Source organism: Rhipicephalus sanguineus, chromosome 2 (genome assembly GCF_013339695.2).
Source record: "Rhipicephalus sanguineus isolate Rsan-2018 chromosome 2, BIME_Rsan_1.4, whole genome shotgun sequence".
NCBI lineage: Eukaryota > Metazoa > Arthropoda > Arachnida > Ixodida > Ixodidae > Rhipicephalus > Rhipicephalus sanguineus.
The window spans coordinates 28,170,983-28,188,108 of NC_051177.1; the positions used below are offsets into that span (position 1 = coordinate 28,170,983).

At 44.3% G+C, this 17,126-nt stretch overlaps 1 protein-coding gene across 8 annotated transcripts in view; it reads right to left on the reverse strand.

Moving 5' to 3' along the window:
- The window catches only part of LOC119382611 (uncharacterized), a 138,934-nt gene extending 122,640 nt beyond the window's left edge, over nucleotides 1-16,294 (reverse strand). For all 8 annotated transcript variants that reach the window (XM_049412263.1, XM_049412268.1, XM_049412264.1 and 5 more), the window contains exon 1: nucleotides 16,065-16,294. In XM_049412263.1, the coding sequence (XP_049268220.1) occupies nucleotides 16,065-16,139 (75 nt within the window). In that variant the 5' untranslated portion in view covers nucleotides 16,140-16,294. The remainder of the gene's footprint in view (nucleotides 1-16,064) is intronic.
- Nucleotides 16,295-17,126: the final 832 nt, after the last annotated feature.

Below are 17,126 nucleotides of genomic sequence, written 5' to 3' on the forward strand. Positions count from 1 at the left end.
TTATTTAAAATCTGCCCACTAAACCTAAGTTCCCGTACGGGCCTCAAGAATTTTCGCCTCCATCGAAAACGCGGCCGCCGCGGCCGGGACTCGATCCTGCGACCTTCGGGTCAGCAGTCGAGCACCATAACCACTAGACCACCGTGGCGGGCAAGCGTTGTAGAAGCTAGTGTGCGAACACAATCAGTCACGAGTAATCTGTTTCAGTGGCCTAAATCCAAAAAAAACTTCAAAAGGAGACACACATCTTGATGCTATGGCGGTAATTTTTTTTTCATAAATATATGTTTTATTTTTAAGTATATAATAATTAAAATTGTGTTTTCAAATAAATTAAAAAGAAAACAAGCATGAGTCGGAGCAGCCAATAGTTGGCAAAGTCAGTTTCTAAGTCCAACTCAGGGGTATGAGCTCTAGCATATTTCTAGCTAATGTGTCATTCAGGTTAAACCATCAAATGAAAAGGCTAGCACTTCTTTTTGTGTTATAATGCGTAAAAGAACAGCTTTTCTTTAACTTCAGCTCTAATCGTGTATGCTGTTAGCCTCCCAAGATTTACCCCTGGAATCTTTCTTGTAAAGCGTGCTTATGTTCACCAGTGATCTTTTTTAATGACACGATTATACTCCAGCAATCGCATCCATACTTCATTATCAGTGTCTTCCACCAAGTCATCGACATGAATAAAGAATGGTAGATGATTGGGGATTCCTTACTTTGCGCTTCAAAGGCCAGCATAATAAACATTTGCGGCACGTCAGAAGTTACCCGCATCATTTCAGAAAGCATGACCTCTACGGTGCGTCTTAGACACCAAAAACAGCTTTCACTCTTGTGCTTCGTTTCTACTCATTGGAAGGGCTTCAGATTTCGGAGTTGATTTTAAGGAGAGTGCTCTGTATATGCTTAACTCTCAAGCATTTCAAGCATGATGTTTGAAAGGCACATCTCAAGGTGGGACACTTGCAAAGCGTGTGTCCCCCCCCCCCCCCCCCCCCAGCTTGAATATAAGTTGAGTCAGGATCCTCCTGAACCCCCCATTATTTACGCCACTGATCTGTTTCAAAGCTAGCGATCACATCCACTTAGCAGAACTGTGCATTCTATGATGCCTTACCTTCCACATACGCAGCAAGCGTCAAATGTTTAGGGACCATGAGACACAAGAGAAAGCTGAATATTCCCGCTGCTTCGGCAGGCAGCCTTGAAGTTAGATTTTCAGTCTGTTCTAAAACGCGCTAACAACATGTGCAGTGTTCGGCAACTGAAGCGCGATATTCGTAGCGCGTGGCTGCTGGTGGTGAGGGCGAGAGCGTTCGTGACACATGGCGACTGCATCCTCCGGTAGAGAGCCGTTCAGTCTGTGGTTCTCGGTGGCGCCGGCGGAGAGCTGCAATCCTTCGTAACGCACGCCCTCCAGCTCCAGCCGCTTCGCGCAATACGCACGTGAGCGCAATGTTTTGAAGCCATAGCAAGCAGCGCTCTGCGGGCGACACCAAGTACCACAGACTGAACTGCTGTCTACAGGATGCAGTCACCACCATGTATCACGAACGCTCTCGCCCTCACCGTCACTCTCACCGACGGGCTATGAGTATCGCGTATCAATCGCCGATAACTGTACTGTGCAGTTCGACTGAATACAGTCGCAAATTGCTGGGAAATTCACAGTTCTCTCACACCTAGTGGCCCCTAAACTTTTGACGCCGAGTGTACGATTAAAGCACACACTATTCGTATTCTAAACAAAATGAAGTAACACCGTTACACTTGAACGCCCTTGAAAACCACCAAACAGGACGTGCTAGGAGTTCAGGCACGCGTGTCTGACAAAGAGCTGAGCTCGACGAGCGCGTACACGGTTCAGTTGTCAGGCTCTATGTATACACACGGCATAACGCCGTGTTCGTAGTGTCGCTATGTATAGCTTGTCACAGCCACGAGACTACACACACACTACAGTCAACTCGTTGCAGGCTTAGACAACAGACCCTTCTCGAATTTACAAGAAGCACGGGTGCAAGCATCCTTCCGGCCAGCCACCCTGCTCCCAAGTCTGTCTTGCTTAGATCGTGCAAACAAGTTTAGTATGCAAGAAGCCAGACAGTTTTTGAAAGTAAAGGATTTTCGCACACTGACTCTTTTCGTAATCTTTCTTCCTAAACATCAGTGCAACATCAGTGCACCAATTAAAGCTATGATACTGGGCGTGGCGTGGTGTAAAATCATTTATGTATATAGCTGACAGATCTCACGTTTTCTGCATCGGACTATGGTTACTCTAATTGCCATTTTTTAACGCGACAGTGTCAAAGAACTCGTTTCGCAGAAATTCCGTTGTGGGCGTCGGCATCGGTGTCGGCGTCGCTGGTTATCAAAGAAAAATCATCATCTTGTCCGTGACCAAAAAATCGAGAAAGCTGCAAATAACATAAAGGAATAATAAAAATATTCGGTTCGAGTGAGAATTTAACACAGGCCGTCTGCGTGGCAAGCAGGTGTTCTACCACAGAGCCACGCTATTTTTTCTCTTTAGTACCGGTTTATTAACGTTGCATATACATCAATAACAGACACCATTTACAATAATACACATCACTGCAACAATGTCAAGATAACCAACTAAAAAAAAAACAAGAAGAAAAAATGGGACTTCCTTTCCTTAAAATTCCTTAAAGGGACACTAAAGAGCAAAACGATTTTTCTCGCATTGGTAAAGTAGTCTTCCACGATACCAAAAACACCACGCTTTCTGCGCAAAGACGCCTAATAAGCGAGAAAACGCGCAAAAAGAAAATACAGGTGGCGACGCCACCTTGGAATTCCCGCACCACTTGCCGTGACGTCACATATTTTTGACGGCGCCTGCTTGGACCTACATAGTTCCTAATCGGTTAAATCGAAGTACATTTTCCTCTGAGGGGGCCAGAGACTTGACATAACGAGTTTGTGGAAATTTCGTCGAGCCAGTGGCGACAAAATACGTTAAATGCTCTTTGAAGTCTTTTACGTTACGAATTACAAAGTTCGGAGCGAAATTTAAAAATGAAACTTTGAACTTGGTTTTCTCCTCTAATAATAAACCTATGGTGGTGAAATAAACTGCACAAGAGTTCTCCGAGCGCACTTTATCAATCTAAACCAATTCATTGTTTCTCTTTAGTGTCCCTTTAAGGTATGCCAGAGGTTAAACCCTGGCCAGCCAGTCAGGAACAAAGTCTTGTTGTTTAAGCACACCTATGTACTGTACAATGCTCTCGCGAAAAAGCACACATACAGGTCGTCTGTCAGGGCAGCAGTGAAATCTTGCCATTTTTGCCCGCCATAAACAGTGCAGGCCAAGAAGCATAATTAGGTCAAAAGACATCCCCTCCTCGTTTTCTATCGGTAAAAACCTGATTCCCAGTGAATCTTTCTTCAGCGTTGTCTGTAAAACATCCCAGAAGTACACCCCTTCCCAAGAGTGCAAATACACGTGATCTATTGTCTCTGGTTTTCTATAGCTAAAACAATGAGAACCCCCCAGCATATAAAAAACCCCTTCTTCCAAGAAGGTCCGTACTGATAAAGTATCCGAACGTAATTTTAAATGAAAGTTTTCGCCCCTGGATGAAATTGCATTTTCTTAACTCGCTTGAGTATACATCTTTTCCTTCGCCTCCACTTGACATAGGCACCGGAAAAATTGTATCACATATGTCTTTATTCAATTTCTTTCGGGTTACGGAAAAGAGATATTCATTTGAAAACATCACTGACAGAAAATGAATGTCGTCCACAACTTCCACAGAGCTACGCTACTGCTTGAAACTGCTTCCGAAAAAAGCACTATATGAATGTCATGTAGTGGAAGGAGTCTCTTTAACGCATGTTATATTGCGTGACAGAAGCGTAGCGCCAGGCGTCAAAACATGTGAATTACGCAACGAGTCGGTGTTTTAAAGGCCCACCCACTACAAAGCGTTCAGACATAGTTAATCATCATCAGCTTCAAAAGCACCAACAAAGTGAGCAGCTGCGTAGGTTCGCGTGTTGCCTTACGGACGAGTAGTGGGCCCTTCGCTGATTCGCAAAAGGAATAATTATGACGTAGTGGGCACTGAACAACTGCGCTTGCAGTGTGCATTCTAGGATAGTTTGAAACGGCCGTAGTTGCAGGCACAGTCGTTCGTTTCCTTACGGCAAGGTTCAGGTATACACCGAGAACCGAAGCTACAGTAGATTAGTACTTGAGAAGCAGTCAATCTCCTTAACGCATGTAATTGCGGCAAAAGCGTATAGAATCGCGCCAGGCGTCAAAACATGTGAATTGTAATAATAATAATAATAATAATAATAATAATATAATAATAATAATAATAATAATAATAATAATAATAATAATAATAATAATAATATAATAATAATAATAATAATAAATAATAATCAATCAATCAATCAATCAATCAATGATTTATTTGACGTGCCCAGGAACAACCGTAAGGTCTTTGTGCTGGCGCACGCAAAAAAAAAAAAACAATAAAAATAAACAATACAATATAGACAGTTTTCAGAAATAGCAAAAACACGTAGACAAAGAGAAATGAACACAAAAGGGGAGGAGTAAAATAAGACAACACGAGAAATATTGACGGGGCATAGAAAATTAGATTGCATATATACAACTATGTGGAAAGACTGAGAAGGGAAGACTTGTACATTGTGCCACACTATGTCAAAACAGTGCAAATCTCGGATAAAAACAATGATTGTGGGCTATGAAAAACGTCAAGATCAAGAAAAATTAACATTATAGAGACTTTGTATTCTGTGAACGGTAGAGTGTTTGAAGAAGCAGGCGGGTACATGAAACGGTCTGTTCTCTCTGGTTAACTTACGCGGAATTCGAAAATTTACACAATTGAGAAGTACAGGGCAGGATATGATACCGTGGACTAGCTTGTAAAGAAATAAGAGATCAGAGCGATTTCGTCGGCAGTGAAGTGATGGCAGTGATAATAATTCAGCAGTACTTGAACGAGATCCAGAGTCATTTTTAGCAAAGCGATGGTTATATATGCTGAGGAATTTTTTCTGGACTCGTTCAATGGTGTTACCGCTGGATTGAGCAATGCCATTCCATATCACGGACGCATACTCAAGTTGCGGAAGACATATTGCCGTGTACAATTTGTGTAGGGCCATGGGAGACCTGAATTCTCCAGATATTCTACAAACACATCAGAGAGAACGAAGGCCCCGCATAGCAGCACGCTTAACGTGAAGAAAAGTTTAACGCGCTGTCAACAACAACACCAAGATCACTGATTTCATAAACCTTGCATAACGGCACAGAATTGACAGAGTATTGAAATGACACGCTAGATGTTTTGCGAGTGATAGACATGAATTTTGTCTTCGAGGTATTCAGAGAAAGGTGATTACCGTCGCACCATTCGGAAAAAGAGCGCAAGTCTGACTGCAGCAAGCGACAGTCGTTAACTGAATGAATTTCCTTAAAAATCTTGATGTCATCGGCATACAAGAGGAAAGAAGAATTACGAATGGCAAAAGAAACATCATTAACGTAAATTAAAAATAGGAGTGGGCCTAATACCGACCCTTGAGGGACCCCACTAGTCACTTATACAAAGAAGACGTTGGCCATTTACGGCAACATAACAATATCTATTGAGCAGATAGCTCTGCAGGAGATTCACAACTGACAAGTCAACATCAAAGTGCGCAAGTTTAATCATAATCAGCGTGTGGCTGACTACGTCAAAAGCCTTGCTCAGGTCACAGTAAATTACGTCAACCTGTCCTCTCTGAGAAATAGGTGTGGAGATCTGCGTCATGAAACTAGCAAGATTTGTGGTAGTTGAGCGGCCAGCGAGAAAACCATGTTGATTAGAAATCAGTGAGTTTTTCACACTAAAAGACAATATGTCGTGAAGAGCGAGCTCGAAGATCTTTGATGTGGCACATAGTAGAGAAATCGGGCGATAATTAGAAGCATCTGTTTTAGAGCCCGACTTAAATACTGGAAAAACACGAGCAGTTTTCCACATGCTTGGAAATGTGGAAGTGTCCAGGCAGTTATTAAATATCGTAGTTAGTACTGGGACAAATATACTACCATAAGCTTTTAGTATGGCGGAGGGTATGCCATCTGGCCCACATGATAAGGATGGTTTTAAGCGCTTAATGCATTCGCAGATAAGATTTTCATCCAGCGACAAAGCACTGGATGAGCTAACCGCCTTGGGCTGTTGTCTGATATCAGTGCTAGAGTCTGAGGCCTTATAAACGGATGAGAAATGCGTGGCAAAACAGTCAGCGACGGCATGCACTTCTACCCCATTTGAGTCCAGTAGTCTGAAGGACTCTCCGCTTTTGCTGGACCGTTTACGTACATACTTCCAAAACTCAGCCGGCCTGTCAGAGGCGCTTTTTTCTAAGAATTCAATATACGAACTATGATCCCGTTTGTATAGGCGTTTAGAGAGAGTTCGAAGGAAGCTGAACTCTTCCTTCCACTCGCTGGATGGAGAACATTTGGATTTCCTGTGTGCGTGATCTTTATGCTTCAGTGCACTGATAAGTTCAGATGAGAACCAGTGGGGATATTTACGTTGTTTAGGTGTATACTGGGGAATAAAATTACGCATGCTGCTCAGTACAAGCTCCGTAAACCGATCAACCTGCTCATCAACATTTGGTTTGTCAGTAACCTGTGACCACTCAACGGTAGACAAGTGATGATAGAGGCCCGTGTAATCACCTCGCTTGAAGGCAAATCTCGGAGATTTGTTTACGTAACTGCTGAAGCTCGTTGTTTCGGCTGATGCGGATAATCTTACGTTAAGTGGTGGGTGGAATTTGTCCGGACGTACAAGAGAGATGTCGGAGCGGGAAACCTTCAAGGGGTTGATCGTTTGACACACACAGGTCTAAGACGTTGCCACTGGAATTGACGACTGAGTTATGTTGCAGTAGGGAATTAAACGCCAGAAAGTCCAAGGAGCAGGCTGCACTTTTTCTCTATGAAATGATTGTAATGAGAAAAAGTAAGCGTGCTCCAGTCAATTCCAGGTGCATTGAAATCCCCAAGAACAATAATTCTGTGCCCACTATGAGAAGATACCACAAGTTCAATGGAAGACATGACATCATGAAACGAGGCAGGGGACATGCTGGGCGGTAAATAGAAACATCCAATCAACAATTTTTCACTGCGCTCAAGGCTGGTTTCTAGCCAAATGGATTCTTCGATAGTTTCTAGGTCTTTCCGTCTAACGGATTTCAGTGAATTGTCAATGGCAATCAGCACGCCACCGCCTTTCTGCTTGGTTTCACTGAAATCTCGGTCACTGCGGAAGGTGGCGTAGGTCGGGGGGGAAAAAGTCAGATGAGGGAATTTCAGTGCCTAGCCAGGTTTCAGAAATAGCAATAATAGGAAAAGAAGACGAAAGAACATTAGAGAAAAACTCTCGTGTCTTGGTACGTAGACCACGAGCATTTGGTAGAATATGTCTACGTTACACGGCACTTTCGATTCCAGTCACTTGCTCAGAGGGATGAAGCATGTCATCGCGCAGCTCCCCACGAAATGGCTTGAAGAGGCATCCGAGGGGCCACATCGAAGGGTCATTCAGGCGTTGTAGTGTTTCCTTGTCGACTTCGATGTAGAACGAAGAATAGGACTGAAATTTGGTTTGAAGTCGCCGGCAGGAGATGGGAGACAGATCGAATGAAGCAATATGTTTTTTGATGTCAGCAACAGTGGTGTCCGGGCTCAGCTTCGTAACAAAAATGGCCTTTGGCCGTTGTGGCCGTTGTGGCCGTTGAGCTACAGATATATTCGATGTTGTCATAGCTCCAAAAGAGGCGGGTTTCTTCTTTCTTTCCCCCTCAGTCACCGCTGCATAAGAGGCTGTCGCAGGCATCACACTGCCACGCTCGGACGTGTCTACGTCAGCTGGCGGCGAATTCGAAGATGAAAGAGTTTTGGAGAGAGGTGGTTCAGATAATAATAATAATAATAATAATAATAATAATAATAATATAATAATAATAATAATAATAATAATAATAATAATAATAATAATAATAATAATAATAATAATAATAATAAGTGCCGGGGTTTTACGTCCCAAAACCACGATATGATTATGAGGGACGCCGTAGTGGACGGCTCCGGTAATTTCGACCACCTTGGGTTCTTTAGCGTGCACCTAAGTCTAAGTACACGGGCCTCTAGCAGTTCGTCTCCGTCGAAATGCGGCAGCCGCGGCCGGGAATTCGATCCCGCGACCTTCGGATCAGCAATCGAGACCGAATCGTCCCAGAAATGACACTTCCAGGGCATGTTCGCAAAGTGCCAGGAACGCTGAGGGCGTTCTACTACTGTTCCAAGAGACTATATAAAAGATATCATTCCCTGAATACACACAAAAAAAACTACTTCCTTCATAAGAGCACCAGACTAAACCTTTTATTACCACTACGAACTCGATATCTTAAAAGTATCCCCGAGTAATTGGTTAGTTTGCTTTAAACTTTAAACGGGTGCTAAATAAAACCAGTAGGTTAAATGATATCTGTAGATTGTGTGTTTAATTTTGCAAGCATACCAACCGTAGTGTTCACGGAAGCTCACTTTCCAAAATGAACGAGGTTAATAACATAAACGCGTTGCTGTTGACGCTGCACTCAACTTCACACACACCCTAACCTAACCGTGACGTCATAAAACAGGGCAGAATCTGACCGAGTCTCTGTAACTACATATATACGCGAAAACAAAGTGCAAGCCCATATCGTCGCCCGAACTTTTTCCACCGAAAGGCGGAGAAGGTTTTAGCGCAGAACTCTACCAATGTAGGCTTACTTCGCATCCCTTTTTAGTATCGCTTCAAACCGACCGGCCTGTTTTAACAGCGTCGTCTTGCCGTCTTTTGCTCGCTCCGTACTCACAGTGTTCGTGAACAACGGCTGATTAGTTGCTTGCAACGACAAGGTCGTTCACTCCTTCCTTCATAAAAATTCTACGCCGTTACCTTCTATTTCTCTCTCTCTCTCTTTCCCCGCACGTGCGTTGTTGTCACCGCTGCAGTAAACACTACGCCCATTAAACACGGTGATTCCAGTTAGCCAAGGCGCAGTGCTCGGTTCCGATACCCGGATGTTGTGTGCGAGACGCAATTTCACTAAAGCGTGCAGTTCAAGCGGACGCCCGAGTGCATCCCCCAGATAACAAGCAGTTCCAGGCTAACCGTAACAAGTAGCTAGGTTTTTTGAGATCTGCGTTCAGAGATAAACAACTCATGACGTGGAGTTAAGGAGTATGTATCTCAAGTGTAACTGTGCGTCGAAATTCTCTCCAAACAGTGTAGGCCGCCTGCGTCGTTTTGTGCGTCTCGGTGCGCTTTGAGTCACGAAACAAGACGCAACAAAATCTTGAAATAATCCTCTTAGAAATTCGATAGTAACCCTATATGATTGTTTATCAAACCCCGAACTACCAAGTTGTAAAGATGCGAACGAACAAATCTTTTTTAAAGCGGAGCTGGTAAGCATTTCGTTATGCCGTGTGGCGACACTAGAAAACTATCATCATCACGATCCGGCACGCGCTCTCTTCGTCCTATTCTTCCTCTTCTGCTTCGCACCCAGAACACGTGCGCCGATGTGTCCGGCGTGGGATGAAATAACTCTGATGAACGAGAAAACGAGTACAGAGAGAGAGAGACAGAAAAAAACAGACACAGAAAGAGATAGAAAAAAGAGAGCAACCATAGCCATATATAGTATAATATAGCATGATGTGGGAAAGGGAAGTGAGGGTGAGGAGGAGGGCAACGCCACCAGCTCCGCTGCTTCCTCAGTCTTCGCACCACTACTGCGTAGCTGCCACATTTTTTTTTTTTCGGCGTGCATGGAACGCGGCAGTGATGTTCAACTTCACGCAGATTTTTTGTATGCTCCATTCTTTCTATTTTTAATCCCTATGGCGAATTCCACTGGTCGAGCCGGAGCAAGTATTCTTGCTCCGCGTTCGAGAATCTGCGTTCCACTGGTCGATTCGGAGCAAGTTCGCGTTTTCCACTGGCAGATTCGGAGCAACCCACTCCGAACGGAGCGTTCCGAATTGCTCCGTCTTGCAGAGGTGGATTTCGCCGGAACTCCGGCAACGCGGTGACGTCATTTCCGGTATAGTCGGGCAACTCGGTTGTCTTCAGCGTGTTTAAGGCGGTGTCTGATCACCCTGTGCACTTGTTTACATTCTTAAAATGGCGTTGTTTGACTCTGCTGGGCGAGCTTCTAGTTTGCTTCTTGCTCTGAGCGATAGCGAGAGCACGAGTTCTGACAGTAGTAGCAGCAGCGATGACGACGAACCGTACGTGCTCTACGAAATGATGTTTAAAGAAATGTTCCCTGACCCACTGTGCGCACGCCCGAAGATTATCGGCTACATCGAAGAAGAGATTTCCATGCGCTCGCCCATTTTTAATCCCTTAATTCCGTTCCCCCAGCGTAGGATAGCAAACCAGACGCGCGTCTGGCCCTCCTCCCGAACACTTGCTGTTAAAACAAACAAACAAAAAAGGCGAAACCCAAGCTTAAGTGAAGCGCCGACATGATGAGTGCACCAGAGCACTTAGCTGTCATTCGTGTTTTAGTAATACAGTCTGCGTGAAAGTTACTTCGATGGGAGCGATGATTTCTCGAAAAGCAGTACGCCTCCTCAGAATGGGCTTATGTGGTGTATACTTGAAAGTGGAAAAAACCGAAACAATCCTTTAACAGAAACACTTGCTTCAAAGGCGAGCATATTTAAGATGGATGTGACACTGCGCAGTAAGCCAGACATTTGGCAGCATTATAAATTGGACACCAAGCGCCACGCTGACGCCTCTTAACAAAAAGTATTAGATTAACTTGCATTCGTACTCTTACAGCTAACTATCTTATGTAAGACTTATGTCTTACATAAGATAGTTAGCAGCTAGCTATCTTATGTAAATATTAACTACACACGACAAACAAGAAAGATAACTTAAATGGTTGATTGGTTAACAGACCATTTTCATAGCCTCAAAAAGCTGTGAACCTGAAAGGAATGCCGCGGAACGCTGTGGATCATATTGCGCCACATCTCCTCCATGCACGCTTAATTAAATTTAATTGCTGAGTGTTTTCATTCGTCTTCATCAGAATACGACCACCAACACATTTGTGTGCAACAGGAGAGTGTCATAACTACTTCGCCACTGTAATTAGATCTAGTCACGCTTCTGTATATTTTATAAGACCAAAAAGCACCTGTGTTTCTTTTGTACCACTAGACGTTGCTTATTATTTCATGCTCAAACGCAAGCTCTTTTTCAACCTGACGTTTGAGTGGCGCGACATTCTATAAAACAGGCCATTTACTTTTCCTTTTTTGCTCCCCTAACAATCTAATGCAACTCATTTGTACACACAACAGAGAACTGAATATATATGTAGGATACAACTATATGGCACATTCCGGGCACGATAGGACGTGATAATGCCTTTTTGCAGCGAAAGCTGTTATGAGGTCACAACAAGGGCAGTTTTTTGGCGCCGTAGTTGTCCGCCGCCGCCGCCGGTGTCCGTAACCACCATCGCTCGAAATAAGAAAAAATTTCCAAGATGGAACTAGGTTCGAACCTGGGCCCTCTGCGTGGAAGCCCAGTATTCTACCTCAGAGCCATGCCGGTGCTTGAAACTGCTTTGCAAAAACACCCAATACAGGCTTCATGTCGAGAAGGAACCACATTAACATATGTAATGTAGCGTGGTACAAGAGTAAAATAACAACCAAGCGTCACGCAACGCGAATTCTGTAACCAGGCGTCACACAATGCGAATCGCGCAAAGAGTGGGTTGTTGAATGCTTCCAACCCATTACAAAGGGCTCTGCCATAATTCTTCATCGTCATCAGCCACAGCATCAACAAAGTGCACATAATGCCTTAGATGCGTTTAGCAGGTACAACGGTTCTCCGCAGAATGACGAAAAATTGCATAGTGGCTGCTTCCCTACTTCACAAAAATTATGATGATTTATAGCGTAGTGGGTTCCTCGCAAGTGCACTTCTTTTGGTTGCCAAGGAAGCCCATAAAGCTCACATGATCCATTTACTCAGGGTCTCAATAAAGCGTGGTGGGAGAGTGAAATAACGACCAGGCGTCACACAATGCGAATTACGTAACTAGTGGGTCCTTTAAAGCTTCCAACCCATTACAAAGGGCTCAGCCATAATTCTTCATCGTCATCAGCAGTCGCATAAAGACACTGCACATAATGCCTTACAGATGGTATACCTCGCTTCTCCGCAGAATGACGAGTAATGTCGTGGTGGGTGCTTCCCAACTTCACAAAAATTATGATTTGTGGCTAGTGTGCTAGTATTAGTAGCCACAAGAGAGTTTATAACGGGCTCTAGAAATGCCGCTCTTCCAGCTTTCGCTGTGACTGTGCTGCGCTTTCCGCGCAGGCCTGGCGCTTTTTTTAATCGCACGAAAAAACTGTCAAATGTATTGTTTATCAAATGCGCTAATATTTAAAGTAACAATACTAAAAAGGTGCCCATACTTTGGTGTGTGTTTACCATACAGTAAAGTATGCATAGAAAAAATTCCAGAGAGGGAAAAACCCATTTACAGAAGCAAGGTCTGAGTACGGGCTAGTTGGTATTCCATTTCAAATTGTGATTACAGCGCAAGGGAAGACACGGGACAAAGAGACCAACGAAGACGAGCGCTGACTTCCAAGTAAGCTTTTATTGTGAAGAACAAGCAATTTGTGAAAAACGACGCATGCGATAAATGACACCCCCCTGCTAAACACGAAGCCAACATGAGCAAGCACTTTAAAACAACAAGGCAGGAACAGCCCTGTCAAGAAGAATAAGAGCGTGTGCAAGAAAGCGAGTTCCTTATCAGTTAAAGCTATTTAAGGCTTACTAACAGAGCCACCTACAGCGATTGCTGCCGCCTCTATGATGAGTCTCGTATTCTCGCTAGGATGCTTCGCTAGTATACCCGTTTTGACAGGTTCTACTACACCTGTACTATACCTGTACCCAGTTTTAACGCGATAGCGTTAAAGAGCTCGTATCGCAGAAATTCCGCCGTCGGCACCGTTGGTTGTGAGCGAAAAATCATCATCTTGTCCGTGACCGAAAAAGCTGCAAATAAAATAAATAATAAAAACGTTAGGTCCGAGTGAGAATCGAACCCAGGCCGTCTGCGTGGCAAGCAGGTGTTCTACCACACAGCCACGCCTCTGCTTGAAGCTGCACTGAAAGTAACTTTCTTGGTACCCAAAAATACGCGTCCTGTATACAGGTGTCACAGTAGGAGATGTAATATCGCAGTAATATTGCGTGGTACAAGCGTACATTGCCATCGGGCGTCACACCACGTCAATATCATAACGACTTTGTGGTTTAAAGACAGCCACCCATTACAAAAGGCACACACATTACTGCGCGTATTCCCTTAAGACTACGTAGTGAGTGCATCGCAGCTTCGAAAAAGGTTCTCGCGCATAATTGCTCCTGGTTTAAAGCACGCTACCCATTACATAAGACACACACCTTATTGCTCGCATTCTGTTAACCACTCCTAGTGTTCCAAATGAGCACTAGGGGCAGGATATCGCTATCGGGTTCAACTCTTAAAGGCGAAGCTTAAGCGTCCCCCAATTTTTTGACAGGGGTATCTGTTACAAGGCGTGTACAAGATACCCCTGCCTTGCGGTATGTCCCACGTACGGCAGGCAGGTATAGTAGAACATCCGACTGCAGGAACACAGCAACAAAGTGATGAAAGTCAGCGTGGGCTTTCTTGGTGTGCACTGCGCACAATGTGGCTGTATTCTGTTCTTTGAAAAGACGGCTGCACTAGCAAAGCTTCCTAACGAGAACACAAGGCTCATCATAGAAGCTGCAGCAATCGCTGAAGGTGGCTCTGTTAGTAAGCCTTCGATAGGTTTAACTGATAAGGAACGTGCTTTCTTGCACCAACACACGCGCTCTTGTTCTTCTTGACAGGGCTGTTCCTGCCTTGCCGTTTTAGAGTGCTTGCTCATGTTGGCTTCGTGTTTCGGAGGAGGGTGTCTTTTGTCGCAAGTGTCGTTTTTCATAAATTGCTTGCGCTTCACAATAAAACTATACTTGGAAGTCAGCGCTCGTCTTCGTTGGTCTCTTCGTCCCGTGTCCTCCCTTGCGCTGTAACCACAATTTGAAACCATTTACAGCGTCTTATTCAAATGACGAGGTTGCCATTCGTGTTCAGAGCTTGCGCAGACAGCTCAGTTTACTTCATTTTCCTTTTTCGGGCCAGCAGCCGAGCACCGCAACCGCTGTAGCACTGCGGCGTCTCCATTAAAAAAAATTTCCGAAAACTAGGAGTAAATGTACGAAAGCATGCACAGAAAATTATATTTGCTGATTTTAGACTCCCTCATTGCTTTAACGTTTTAACATCGTGCAACTGTGCTGGCCGTATTTTCCGCCTTGTCTCAGAAATTTCTTTTGCACTAAAAAACAAAAACAAACAAAGGCATGTACTCAAAAAAAGAAAAGGAAGGCTCTCTTCTTAAGTAATGACGAACTTTTCAATGCCACATAAAAGTTTCGTTGAATATAAAAATAGACGCGACCCCCTCCCCCTCTGGCTGTCATCATCTGAACTCTTCCATATCGGCACGATTTCAACTGGCGGCGTATTCCAATAAGCTCTGCGACACGGCTTTAAATGCACGAATTCTTGTGTTCTATGTGCCGAAATTTCAATATGATAATGATAGACGCCGCAGTGGGAAAAAGACTGTTTAACATTGACCACTTTGGGTGTTTTAACGCACACCTAAATCTAAGTACACGTCATATATATATATATATATATATATATATATTATATATATATATATATATATATATATATATATAATATATATATATATATATATATATATATGTTACGCCTCATCTAAGAAGTTCGGCCGCAGCAGCCGGGAATCGAACGCACATCCTCGAGCTCAGCAGCACGATGCCTTAGCCGCAATGAGATGAATAGGTGGGCTCTAGTTAATACTACAATATTATAAAATCTTAGAATACAATAAAGGCACAAGACTATCATAATAATAATAATAATAATAATAATAATAATAATAATAATAATAATAATAATAATAATAATAATAATAATTGCTGGGGTTTAACGTCCCAAACCCACCATATGATTATGAAGGACGCCGTAGGGGAGGGCTCCGGAAATTTCGACTACCTGGGGTTCTTTAACATGCACCTAAATGTAAGTGCACGGGCCTCAAGCATCTCCGCCTCCACCAAAAATGCGGCCGCTGAGGCCGGGATTCGATCCCGCGACCTTCGGGTCAGCAGTGGAGAAAGGCACGAGACTAAAAGGCGCGTTAGCGTGTGTGATGTACGTTCCTTTTTTTTCCGTCTCGTGTCTTTCTTGTGTTCTTGAAAGCGAGTGTCTTAACCACTGAGCTGAGCAGGCATGCTTGCAGAAAGTGAATATATTTGAGCCATATGAATGCGTTGTACTCGCGGTGCAAGCTCTAATAAGCTTAGCCACTAAGCAGCCATGGTGGGCTAGAACGCCAATACACAATAATTGATATAACAAGGGTATAGCACGAAACAAAACAAATTACGTAAGAATACTAACAATGTACAGCACTCGCGAATTGAAGCGCGACATTCTTTTCTTTTTTTGTACAACGACTGTTCTGTTTATACATCTTCTGGTGTCAATATTCGAGTCAAAATTACGCCGATATGACAAGAACTGTAGACGGTGATAACGAAAGTACGTACATTACTGAGGCCAGCATTTTTTGCGTTTTTAGCCATTCTTTCGATAAACGTTTTTTTTTTCTTTCTCTCTCTCTCTCAATACGTGAGTACTGCATATGTACTAAGTCAAGATTAGACGCACTGTAAATATAAGCGCGCAACTGGAATTCGATCAAATGAATCAACGTCAGGACCTCGTTCAAGTGTGAGTGCACTCACGAGCGTGTAGATGCCGCATGCGAAGCTTCCCTTGCGCACCGACAGCCAGCAGCAACAGGTGCGAAGCAGGGCCATGCGAGGAAGGCAACGCGGGCAGCTACCCGAGGAGGCACATCGCAGACATGTCACGTGTCGGCACACGGGAGTCGGCGACGCGCGCCAGAGTCGCGCCGACCCGCTTTGACTCGTTGCGCTAGTCTGCACGCTGCCTTCCGGAGCGAGCGCGGCGTACTCGGCGCCGCGCCGGTAGCGTGGCGCTGGTCGCGCCGTGCCCAAGTCGCTCCTCGCTCTCTCCCTCTCTTTCTTTCTTTCCTCGCGAGCTACATTAACAATACCCTAGCCACGGGGGTTTAGCGTCGATACACTGAACAGCGCTGAAAAATGGGACGGACAGAAAAGGGTCTTCGTTTTCTTTCTTTTTTTTTCTGCATTTTTTAGCGCTGTTTGATTCGCACTCATGTACCAACTGGCTCATCAATGCTTGTTATTAAGGCGAAAGCCTCATCAGACGCGAAAATTGACCGTCGGCGGCGTCAACACGAGTGACGCAAAAAAATCATCATCACGCGATGACGTCACATAGTGACGTCACTTGATCAAAGGCGGACCGATCCCGGAGGCAGTGTAAAACCAGGTAAGGTGCAGAAACCTTTCAGAGGGGGGAGATAGAGAGAGATTAGTACATCGACTGACAAGCAAAAGAAGATGGCTCTCGCTATCGAGTCATCTTAGGCGAATGCATAAGGGACCCCGTCAGTTTTTCTTCTCCATACACCTATTTCACGACATCTATGCAAGCCAGCGAGAGCTGCAGGCCGCGTCAGCAAACTACAAAAATTTGCGGGGATTTCTCCCAAGGCAAACCGTCTCTTGGTCGATGAAGGTGGCGGACGGGCAGATGCTCGCTCCTCACGTTAGTCCAATTATCTAAACTCCCCCATTTTCTATTGTTTTATCTACCCCTCCACTCCCTTCCCTGTGGAGCTGAGCAGTACTATACCTTTATGGGCGGCAGGTGTCACATTTTCTTTACCTAACTATAACTACTCCCATAAAAAAGAA